The 11,798-nt window shown below is 57.9% G+C and overlaps 1 protein-coding gene across 2 annotated transcripts; it reads left to right on the forward strand.

The window, feature by feature from the left end:
- The first annotated feature begins 45 nt into the window (after positions 1-45).
- KHSRP (KH-type splicing regulatory protein) lies at positions 46-11,448 on the forward strand. 2 transcript variants are annotated; one of them, XM_053220005.1, is made up of 20 exons: positions 46-401; positions 1,989-2,085; positions 2,700-2,738; positions 3,094-3,133; positions 4,053-4,102; positions 4,349-4,420; positions 5,293-5,350; positions 5,646-5,820; positions 6,007-6,105; positions 6,434-6,532; positions 6,646-6,748; positions 7,435-7,535; positions 7,664-7,808; positions 7,896-8,056; positions 8,153-8,262; positions 8,647-8,735; positions 8,843-9,040; positions 9,145-9,222; positions 9,314-9,474; positions 10,613-11,448. In XM_053220005.1, exons 1-20 carry the CDS (start codon positions 144-146, stop codon positions 10,619-10,621), a joined length of 2,142 nt encoding a protein of 713 aa, XP_053075980.1. In that variant the 5' UTR covers positions 46-143; the 3' UTR covers positions 10,622-11,448. The 2 variants fall into 2 exon arrangements, with proteins under 2 accessions (XP_053075980.1, XP_053075979.1); XM_053220004.1 differs by having other exon boundaries at positions 48-401; positions 9,314-11,448.
- Positions 11,449-11,798: the final 350 nt, after the last annotated feature.

Here is an 11,798-nt window from a genome sequence, read left to right on the forward strand (position 1 = left end):
CCCCCTCGTCGTCTTCCCAGCCGCTGGGTTCCCAGAGTGCTCCGCGGCCGTGTGGAGCGAGGCCTTGTTCCCGCGTTGAGCCGCCGCCGCCGCCGCCTCCTCCTCAGCTTCAGCCTCCGCGCCAGGCCCGGCCCCGCCGCGCCATGTCGGACTACAGCACAGGAGGACCCCCGCCCGGGCCGCCGCCGCCCGCCGGCGGCGGCGGGGGAGCCGGGGGAGCGGGAGGCGCCGGGGGAGGCCCTCCGCCGGGCCCGCCGGGCGCGGGGGACCGGGGCGGCGGCGGCCCCGGCGGCGGCGGTCCGGGCGGGGGGTCGGCCGGGGGTCCCTCCCAGCCGCCCGGCGGGGGAGGCCCGGGGATCCGCAAGGACGCCTTCGCCGACGCCGTGCAGCGGGCCCGCCAGGTGAGGAGGCCGCGGGCCTGAGGGGCGCGCGCGGGCGGGGGAGGGGGCGGGGTCACGCGCGCGCGCGCGGGGTCGCGGGTGGGGGGGGCGAGGCCGCCGCGGGGTCACGTGGGGCGGTAGGCGGGGGCCAGGGCGGCTCGGGGTGTCTCCCGTGGCCCCCAGCGGGTGACCCCCTGCAGGGGCATGGGGCGTCCGGGGGCTCGCCAGGAGTGGCCCCTGGATGTTCAAGGGGCTCCGGAAAGCGGGGACTCACTTAGGGAGCCCTCCTCTTAGGACACCCGAGGGCGTGCTCCCCTCTCCTGGAAGCAAAGTGTCCACCTTCCCCGGGGGACGGTCTTGCGTTGCCCTCATCAGGGTAGAGGGCCCTGTTTGCCCCCAGCCCAGTCGCATTTTTGTCTGCTCCCTGGGAAGAAGGGACTTCGAGAGGAAAACAGCTCTTCCTCTTCAGCCTGGAAAGTGGAAGAGGGACCCTTCTGCTATCAGAGCGGCCGAGCACTTAGGCGAAATGGGGAGGGTAGGCATTGGGGCTGGCTCTTTTTGATGCTTCCGGTGCCTTGAAAGCGTGGTCTGCCTCTTTTGGAAAGGGGGGAGGGTCCCACCACTGTGTTTTGAGGCGTGATGGTAACGTGGAGGTGTCACATGCTGGTGTGACTGACCTCCCCGGCTCCATTTGCGGCCTCCCCACGTCCTGGAGGGAAGGAGGCCTGTAGAATGGGAGAACTTTGCCGCCCTCCCGGGAAGCCGACCAGCTGGGGGCCGACTGAGTGCATTCCCTCAAGAGTGCTTTCCCTGGGTTGTTCAGTGCCTCCAGGGCAGAGTGGGAGGTCCCGTTAGGTGAACGCCCTGTTCCCCGCCCAGTGTGGTCTGTGGCTTTCTCACCTGTGAGATGGGACAGGTAGGGTTCTAATGTGCACTTAATCTGGACGCCCACCCAAGCGCTTTAACTGAGAAGCAGTTGTAACGGGGCGAGTTAATAGGAAAAAGTCTTCATCCTAAGAGCTTTGGCTCCCAAGTGTTAAAAAAAAAAAAAATGGGGAGAGGTGGAAGATAGATCCTCAGCTTAGCTCCTGGTTTGTGTTTCTTTGGAAAACTTGTGATAATCCCACAAACGGACTCTGGTTTTAAGTTTGTTGGATCATGCTTGTTTGAAGTTGTTCTTCACGTGTCTAAGATGTAACATGTGTGCCCCAAGAGGGTCTTTTGTTTTGGTGGAACGAAGGTTTCAGATGCCTTTAAGCAAAAACGTCCCTACAGTTTGTTCAACAGATACAAAGATTTTGAGGGTGAGGGAGATAAAGGAAAGTTGTGCTCTTTAACATCTCAGAAGAGTGGCGCTACAGTCACACGTTCTGTTTCCCTGGTTCCCTCGTGGAGGCAACCTGGGGACCCTCTCGAGAGCAGATCAGTGTGGCTTGCCCGTCGGATCACGAACAGCGTAGGTACAAATCTCATCCAGAAAGGGAGTTTTGAAATTCCTGGATGACTCTTGAACGCTGAGTCCTTGGGTAGGTTCCGAGAAGTTGAGCCGAGCACCAGGGAAGGTTGGGTTTTGGTGGTAATCTTGTGTGCTTACAATTTTGTTTCTAGATCGCAGCCAAAATTGGAGGCGATGCTGCTACCACAGTGAATAACAGCACTCCTGATTTTGGTTTTGGGGGCCAAAAGAGGCAGTTAGAAGATGGAGGTAACTGTAACTACCTGCTGGGAGGAAGGCCTGGGGGTAGCCTTTGTTTGGCTCAGAGTCAGGGGGAAGCCCACTGCCATTTGGTCTTTTAAAACCTCAGCAACCCCAGCTTTGTTCATTCTTTTTGTTTCGGGCTGCCTTTCTGGGGTATCAGGTGGCTGAGAGGAGCAGATTGTGACTAGGTCCAAGTTGTAAGTTCTCAAGATTGTTCCTCCCCTTCTGGTAGGCTTGGGAAAGGCTCACGGTTTTATCGAGGCCCCACAGAAGTGCAGTGTGGCTGGCCCTAGGGCATGCAGCGCTGCCCACGGCAGCCAAAGTGATCAGTGTGGGGATCAGCCCAAACCGGACTTTCACCCAGGCCCTCCTTGCCCCTGGACTCGAGTGTTGCCATCCTTGTTCCCATTCGGAAGGACTGTTTCACCCTTAGTGCTGGTGGTGGGACTGATGGAAGTCTGTCCCTCTTCTGGGGTTGGTCCCTGCTCCTCTCCTGTCTGGGCTCTGGGGGTGGGGGTGGGGGAGGGGGGGTTGTTTGCCAGGCCGTGTGGCACCAGCATCAGATTTGAGGCAGCTGTGGGTGGGTGGGTGCAGCATCTGACATCCTCTCTCTTTCACAGACCAACCGGAGAGCAAGAAACTGGCTTCCCAGGGAGACTGTAAGTCCATTGGATGATGCAGGCAGAGGGCAGTGTCAGGGTCTTAAGAGATTTTTAGGAGTCGGGAGCTGGAAGCTCTAGGCAGAGGGCATCTGTCCTTTGTGGAGGCTCTAGGTATTCGTCATCTGGGGTCCATGAGCTCTAGGGATCCCAGAGCCCCCAGAGATTGAGGCAGGGACAGTCAGTGGGTGTGCTGATGTGAGGTGGGCTTATCACACTTGAGCGCTCAGGAAGGCTCAGAAGCACTCTAGTAAGTTCCAGCCACTCACGCAGGCAGGAGTGCCAGGGGGCCAGCAGTGTTCGGGGTCCCAAGGAGGAGCCAGGCCAATCTTTGCTTTGGGTTTTCTCTCTGCAGCCATCAGTTCTCAACTTGGACCCATCCATCCTCCCCCCAGGTAAGTCGCGATTTGGAGAACGCTTGTTTCCTTGTCTGTCAGCTGTCTTCTGGCCTTCCTTGCTGATGTGGGGAGAGCTGTGTCTGGGGGTACACCGTTCTACGGCCTCGTCCCCACTGCTACTTGGCCAGAGAGAGGCCCAGGAGGCAGAGGAGCAGCATTTGCTCCTATGTTGGTCTGTGTGTGGGGCCTAGGGAGGGGAGGGGAGCACGTGGCCATGATGAAGGAAGGGGTGGTCTCTGTGCACTGTGGTGAGACCCTCAGCAGACAGCCATCTTCCCAGAAGGGCAGGGGGCTGGCCGTGGGTTTCTTGTCCGCTTTCTGCAAATGTTTGAGCCCTGAGAGCTGATGGGGCTTGGGGTTCTTAACTTTTTTGCCCCCCAGAACGAATCCAGTGGATCTGACATAGAATTGTTTGTGAAGGACCACGTTGTTTCACTTTTTAATTACATAAAATATAGTAAGGGCTTACTAGAGAAAGGACATGAAAAAGTTACAAATCTTTTTTCTTTTGAGTCTAGAGACCTGAAATGACTATTGGAATTCTGTAAACGTGTCTGAGTGTTTGCTCTTGTCCTGAATCAGTGGAACAGCACTAGTTCAGGGGCCACGCTGACCTCAACCAAGTCTCTCATGGCCCGAATGGGGAAGATGAGTCCTCGAGAGGTTGAGTGGCTTGCTGTGGGGAGAGGGGGTCCTGTACTCTCTTAGGATTCTGCTTAGGCCCGCCCTTGGTGGGAAGCAGGGCCAGAGGCTGGAAGCACCAAGGACCCTGCAGGTTAGGAGCTGTGGCCTAGGAACAGGTTAGGAGCTCTGGCTTCCAGCGGCCTTTTCTCCTGGAGACTCTCCCGTCTCTTCCATTCCTCTCCCCCTGTCTACTTTCCCACTTGAGACTGATTGTTACCATCTGTCTTTGCAGGACTTCAATGACAGAAGAGTACAGGGTCCCAGATGGCATGGTGGGACTAAGTGAGTGGGTCACTGTGGGATGCCCATCACGCCCTGTCAGGGACCGCGCCCTGGGAGCCCCTGTTGGCCCAGAGCCTTTGGTCTGAGCAGGCCTCCTGTAGTCTGCTCCGCTCTCACCTGTCCACTCTGGGCAGGGAGGATGGTGGAGCTCTCTGGGGAGGGGAGGCCAGGAACCCCTGCCACAGTCTTCTCAGCGCTAGGGTACCCTCACCAATTCTTTCTATTTTTTCCTTTTTCTCCACCTAGTCATTGGCAGAGGAGGTGAACAGATTAACAAAATCCAGCAGGATTCAGGCTGCAAAGTCCAGATCTCTCCAGGTAGGAGAGCCAGACTTGTGTCACGACGGGCGTGGGGGGTTGGGCTGGACTCCGACAGGACAGAAGTGAGATGGGTTGGTGTTCACCGAGTGCTTTCTGTGTGCTGGGCTCAGGGCAGGGTCTCCACTCGTACAGCACAGTGCCCTGCGGTGTGGCTGCACCTTTGGTTTCTTCCATTGTACGCTTGCAGGGGGAGGGCTGAGGTGGAGAGTTGAAAATTGAATATAGGAAGTCTTGTTCTAGGGGTGCCTGGGTGGCTCCGTTGATAAAGCGTCTGACTCTTGATCTTAGCTCAGGTCTTGATCTCAGGGTCGGGAGTACAAGCCCCGCATTGGGCTCCATGCTGGGTTTGGAGCCTACTTTAAAAAAAAAAAAAAAGTCTTGTTTTAGATCCTGCTCTAAGCGATTAGTTAAGTCACCATCTGAATTAAGCACCTGGTGGAAAATCAGAACGTGTGAAGCAGGGAGGTGCCTTCAAGGGAACGACTTTGAGGCCAGGCCTAGATTTGAAGTCCAGGCAAGGACTGCTGTGCAGGGGTGTCTGAGGACTTGCTCTAACGTAGTGGGCTTCATAGGCCGTGGAGAGTGCATGTGTGGTCCTCAACGGTGGCAGAAGTGGCCTAGGTTCAGGACATCTCCTTCTGTCTCGTCTTTGTCCCTGAAAGATCTGTCGCCTTTCCTGGACTGTGAGCTTCCTGACCTTGGTCTTGCATAGAGCAGCCTCCCAGGTGTTTGGCAAGGTAGTGGTTTGTCAGGCCACTGAATGGTGGCAGAAGTGGCCACTGGTAGTGCAACTTTCATCATCTCCATAGAAAGCCTTTCTCCGGTGTCCACAGACTCAGAAAGGCATTGACCCTGTCTCTTTTCTCCAGACAGCGGTGGCCTACCAGAGCGCAGCGTATCCTTGACAGGAGCCCCGGAGTCTGTCCAGTAAGTCCCTTGCTGGGCCCTTGTGATGAGGGGAGCAAGCAGAAGGTCTCTCCATCCTTTGGAAAGTTGGGGGTGTCGCCCTCGCCGGGGACTGTACTGATTTTCGATTCCCCTGACGCCGAAGATCTGGGAAAACAACCCGAATGGCCCCAGCCCTAGCCCCGGGGATGGACCCTCTTCCTCGTCGTCATTTGCCAGACACGCGTGTCGGACTCACCTTCTTCCCTTTGAGCTGGACGGGGCTGTCAGGCCAGTACTCTCTCAGGTGTCTCAGTCCCAGTCTTCTCCTTCCCAGGAAAGCAAAGATGATGCTGGATGACATCGTCTCTCGGGGTCGTGGGGGCCCCCCAGGACAGTTCCACGACAATGCCAACGGCGGCCAGAATGGCACTGTACAGGAGATCATGATCCCTGCAGGGAAGGCTGGCCTGGTCATCGGCAAAGGTGGCGAGACCATTAAGCAGCTGCAGGTGAGGGCTGGGACGGAAGCTCTTCCTGTCCCAGGAAAGTCTCCTTCCTGCATCTGCGTGTGCATACCCCGCCGGCTGCTTTGCCAGAGCCTCTTACCCTTGTGGTCATATCTGCCCCACCCACGTGCACTAGCCCCAGAAAGTCCTTTGAAAGCCCAGCACTGACTATCCACATTGGTTGTGAAGGAACGAGCTGGAGTGAAGATGATTTTAATTCAAGATGGCTCCCAGAACACGAACGTGGACAAGCCTCTTCGCATCATTGGGGATCCTTACAAAGTGCAGGTGAGAACCCCGGGGTGTTGGGGCACCTGGAGAAGTGAGCGACAGATGGGGCTCGGGATTTGATTGAAAGGGGAAGCAGTATTCGAGAGCGCTCTCATGCTGGGCTGTCCCTCCCAGTGCTGGACACAAGTAAGAGGCCTAAACTCTGATCTTTCATTTTCCTATCTGGAAAATGGGGGTTGCTGTCCATCCTTCCTCCTCCCTCTCGGGACAGCAGGGCAGGAGCTCAGCGGGGCGCTGATGGGCTCAGCCTCGGCCCGTGGGCCCTTGGGTGGTGGGATGCCGGGGGGAACGGTGTTGGAGTAGAGCGTGCCCTGTGTGTTTGCAGCAAGCCTGCGAGATGGTGATGGACATCCTCCGGGAGCGTGACCAGGGTGGCTTTGGGGACCGGAACGAGTACGGATCCCGGATTGGTGGGGGCATTGACGTGAGTGCGGGCGTCCCCCGATAATGGAGGGCCATGGGCTGGGTGTTGTGGGTGGAGGGCGCCACAGCTGCGGGGACAGGACCCAGCTGGACCCTCCCCCACCCCTCCCTCAGGTGCCGGTGCCCAGACATTCTGTCGGGGTGGTTATTGGCCGGAGCGGAGAGATGATCAAGAAGATCCAGAATGATGCTGGCGTGCGGATACAGTTTAAGCAAGGTCAGGGGCTTCGCCGAACAGATGAGTTGGCTGGAGGGTGACTGTGCCACCAGCTGTGTCCTAGGGATTCTTCCGAGAGTCCGCTGAGATGCCTTGGCACTGCGGTGTGAACCTTGTTGAGGTTGGGACCTCCTTGTGGTGCCTCCTTCGCCACAGTGGAAGAGGGCACAGCCACGTGAGAGAGTTGCTGAGGGGCACACTTCCCAACACATTTCCTAAGTCCAAAGGCGATGTCTTCTGTCACCAGATCTGTCCCTTTTCCTCTTCCCTACCACGTAGCCCATCCTGACTGGGGGCAGCCTGGACCACATCAGATCACTGCCCCAGCTCAGTCTCCCAAGTGGCAGGCCTGTGGGGAGGAAGGATTGCTCTGTTGCCTTTTAGAGGTCTATTGTCCTTTTTAGCTCAGTAAAAGGCACCTATTAGTCCTGGGGTGCCCCAAACAGGAAGAAGCCTCGGCTGCCACCCTGTCCTAAGTGGTCGGTTTTCTCATCTGGAAATGTGGGCCCACCGGCATTTCCCACCCGCTCCTCAATACTTGGGAGTGTGGTGAGCGGCAGTTTGAGCCCGAGATATTTCTGACACCTGGCTTGGCATGATGTCTACCTCGCAGAGGCGGTGTTATGGGGGCTTGGTGTTGTGCTTTTCCTTAAAATCTATCTCTGTTCTGTGGGTGCCGGCTTCAGATGATGGGACAGGTCCCGAGAAGATAGCTCACATAATGGGGCCCCCAGACCGGTGTGAGCACGCAGCACGGATCATCAATGATCTCCTCCAGAGCCTCAGGGTAGGTGACACTGGGGTGTGCGGCCAACAGCTGGTGGGTGCCGAGGGGGGGCTGGCCCGGCCCCACCAGAGGAGTCCAGGGGCCAGGCTGGCTTTCTGTGTTCACTCCCTCTCCTCCCTGTCTTGCAGAGTGGACCCCCAGGCCCTCCAGGGGGTCCTGGCATGCCCCCGGGGGGTCGGGGGCGAGGAAGGGGCCAAGGCAACTGGGGCCCCCCTGGTGGAGAGATGACCTTCTCCATCCCCACTCACAAGTGTGGGCTGGTCATCGGCCGAGGTGAGTAGGCCCCACCTGCGCCCCACGTGCACTCCACTCCTCTCCTGTTCTCTCCTGCCCGCCCTTCACTGCCTGTGGCTCCCACAGGTGGCGAAAATGTGAAAGCCATAAACCAGCAGACAGGCGCCTTTGTGGAGATCTCCCGGCAGCTGCCACCCAACGGGGACCCCAATTTCAAATTGTTCATCATCCGGGGCTCACCCCAACAGATTGACCACGCCAAGCAGCTCATTGAGGAAAAGATTGAGGTGGGCTCGGGAGGGCTTCTTAGAGCCTGGACCCGGCTCCTGTTTCTCAACCACCCCCCCTTCCTTCCACTGACCATCTGCTTCTCCTTCCTCCAGGGCCCCCTCTGCCCAGTTGGACCAGGCCCAGGAGGACCAGGCCCTGCCGGCCCCATGGGGCCCTTCAACCCCGGGCCTTTCAACCAGGGGCCACCTGGGGCTCCCCCGCAGTGAGTATTGGTCTCCGTCTCCTGGGATTTGGGGCTCAGGGGCTGCTGTGCTGGCAGGAAGAGCCACGGGCCCCGTTTTCACTCACATCAAGATGTGCTAATAGTCTCGGCCCTAGGCACGGCCCAGCCCAGCCTCCTGTTCCATAGACAGCACAGATGTTGACTGTAGTCTCCCACCTAACGGGCAAACTCATGGACATTTGTTTTTGGGGGACTTTCACATCCCAGAGCAGCACAGTGTGTCTCTTTTGGCATTGATCGTCTCGCCTTTTCCTGGGCGAGGAGCCTGTGGCCGGCTGGGCCTGGGCCCCTTTCCTGCCAGCCGGGCCTGCCCCCGTGGAGCGACAGTCCCGGCTCACCCGTCGCCCCTTCTCTGTCCTGCAGTGCGGGGGGGCCGCCTCCTCACCAGTACCCACCCCAGGGCTGGGGCAATACCTACCCCCAGTGGCAGCCACCTGCTCCTCACGACCCAAGTAAGTAGGCTGCCCGGATGAGGGGCAGGGCAGGGCGTGGCTGCCCGGGTGGGGAGGGCAGGGCTGGCCTCCCGCACCGCCCCTCAGCCCACGCCGCCCTCCCACAGATAAAGCTGCAGCCGCCGCAGACCCCAATGCCGCCTGGGCCGCCTACTACTCACACTACTACCAGCAGCCCCCAGGCCCCGTGCCCGGCCCTGCGCCAGCCCCCGCGGCCCCACCTGCCCAGGGCGAGCCCCCTCAGCCCCCACCCGCCGGCCAGTCGGACTACACTAAGGCCTGGGAAGAGTATTACAAGAAGATTGGTGAGTGTGCGGGCGACCTCGGGGGCTCAGGCCGGAGGCTGGTGAGAGGCAGCCAGGTCCTGGTGCCGTCCGTCCTCTGACCTCCCGCTGCCTCCCTCCTGCAGGCCAGCAGCCCCAGCAGCCCGGAGCACCGCCACAACAGGACTACACGAAGGCCTGGGAGGAGTACTACAAGAAGCAGGGTGAGCTGCTGGGGGCTCTGGGGGCGGGGCAGTGCTGGGTCCAGGTTCTCCAGCTCCCGGCCTCACTCGCTCACCCTCTGCTTGCCCGCAGCTCAAGTGGCCACCGGAGGGGGTCCGGGAGCACCCCCAGGCTCCCAGCCAGACTACAGTGCCGCCTGGGCTGAATATTACAGACAGCAGGCCGCTTACTACGGACAGACTCCAGGTCCCGGCGGCCCCCAGCCTCCACCCACACAGCAGGGACAGCAGCAGGCAAGTGGGAATTGCCACCCTCCTCCTCCTCCTTTTTCCTTCCAACCCCCGGCCACCGTCCATCCTGCCTTAGTGGGTAGCGCCGGAAATCCCTTCCCCTGCGGGGTGTGTCCTTGATGCCTGCAGCGGGGGCCGTGTGGCCAGAGGTCTCCGGGAGTCCCCACGAGCTGGGGAAGTGTGCGCTGGGTCCAGAGGTTAAACGAAGAGGCCTCCCTGCGCCGGCCCGCTTGTTCCTGTGTCACGCTGTCGCGATGCTGGGGGAGAGCGCGAAACCAATACAAGGTGGAACTGTTGAACTGGTGGGTAGTCCTGGGGGTGGGGGGGCAGGCCAGCGGCACAGACGTCGGTCGCCATCCTGGCTGCTCGCTCGCTCACTCAAAATCTGGCCACTCGGGAAGAAAACGGATGTGTTTTCCCCTCTCCGCGTTACTTTTTTGGGTTTTGTTCCTGGCATTCTTTTATTTTTAACCCCACGGTCTTTCCCCCGTGTCCAAGTGACTGTGTGTTGCAGGCGGCCCCCATGCGGGTCAGCCCTGGCTCTGCTGGGACTCGGGGAGCTTGCCAAGGGGGCCGGCCCCCGGGCGCCCCCCCCCCCCCCCCGCACCCCCTTCTCTGCCCCCCTGCCCGGGCTCTGCCTCCTCCGCTCTCGCGCCTGCCTCTGTGTCCCGGTTTTGTCTGTGAAGTGGGCATGACGATCGCCGCCACCTTCCAACCTACCTCACAGGGGTGTTGTGGGGACACCGTGATCTCTGACATTGTCATGTTGTGATGCGCCGGAGCACCTGCCTTCCTGAGGACAGAGGGCACCCCTCCTCCCTCCCAAACCCCAAGCGCGCTTCTCTCCTTCTCCCCCCCCCCCCCCCCCCCCCCCCCCCCGCTCTGTCTCTGCGCCCTCCCCCCACCCCACCCCGCTTCTCTCCTCCTGGTCTTTATGTCACTCTTTCTCCTCCTCCTCTTCCATCAAGGAGCCAGTCTGACTTCGGCCGAGTTCCCCGGAGCACTTGCCTAGACAGTTACAGCTCGCCACAGGTTCAGGGGAGGGGCTTCCTGGCCCCCTCCTCGCCACCGCCCCCCCCAGTCTCCCGCCCCTTCCTCCCCTCCCCGTAGTGACCGATTCCTATCTCTTCCCTCTCCGCAGGCTCAATGAATCGAATGAATGTGAACTTCTTCATCTGTGAAAATCTTTTATTATTTTTTTTCCATTTTGTTCTGTTTGGGGGCTTTTTTGTGTTCTTTTTTTTTTTTTTTTTTTTTCCCTCGTTTGTTTGGCGAGAGAGCGATGGCTGCCGTGGGGGGTGCTGGGGGCGCCCTCGCTGTGAGTGGCTTGGAGGTCATGCCCTGGGCGATGCTGGGCTCTCACTCTCTCGCTCATTCTGTGTGTCTCATGCTTTTTTTCTTTCAAAATTGGGATCTTTCATGTTGAGCCAGCCATAGAAGATAGAATTAAATCTCTGCCAAAAAAAAAAAAAAAAAATTTAAATATAAAAAACACAAAAAGCAAACAAAACCTATAAAATTATATATATATATATAAAAATCTTTATCCCTTCCTGAAACTGCCTCTTTCAGGGGAAAGCAATTCATTTTCTTCCTACCACCCTTGGCCCTCTTCGTGTTTTTAAAATAAACTTTTAAAAAGGAAAAAAAGTCACTCTTGCTATTTCTTTTTTTTAGTTAGAGTTGGAACATTCCTTGGACCAGGTGTTGCTATTTCAGGACCCCCCCTTCTCCCCCCTCAGTCGAGCCCCTCGGCCTCTGCTCCTCCTCTTTCCTCCCCCCTCGCTCGGCTCCCCTGCAGCCCCTCCCGCTGCCCCCTCCCCCCCCCCCCCCCCTCCCGGGACTGGTCTTGTGTTTCAACTGTTCAAGAGGACATTGAAACTGAAAACAAATTGAGAACAAAACAAAAAATTGTATGGCAGTTTTTACTTTTTATCGCTCGTTTTTAACTTCACAAATAAATGATAACAAAACCTCCCCGTGTCTGCTGGGTGCCGTCTCTTTCTCTCCTCTCTCCCCCTGTAGAGTTTTGAAGCAGATGTTTGTTCGTTCTTTATAGATGTTGTAAAAGCCTGATAATGGTGATTGGAAATTACAAGCTTTGTGTTGTGTTTTTTCTTTCTTTCTTTCTTTCTTTTTTTTTTTTTTAAGAAAAAGAATTATAAGAAAAAATAGTTTTCTGCAGGCGCATTGTGCTTTCCTAACCCCCTCCCCTTTTTTTGGTTAAATAAAGTGCTTTTTGTCTAAAAACTGCGTGCTGGCCGCAGTTGTGTTTGTAGAGGAAACAAGTTGAAGAGGAACAGGGGTTGGCCTCTAAGAGTGGGGTG

This window comes from Acinonyx jubatus, chromosome A2 (assembly GCF_027475565.1).
Source record: "Acinonyx jubatus isolate Ajub_Pintada_27869175 chromosome A2, VMU_Ajub_asm_v1.0, whole genome shotgun sequence".
In the NCBI taxonomy this organism is placed as follows: Eukaryota; Metazoa; Chordata; class Mammalia; order Carnivora; family Felidae; genus Acinonyx; species Acinonyx jubatus.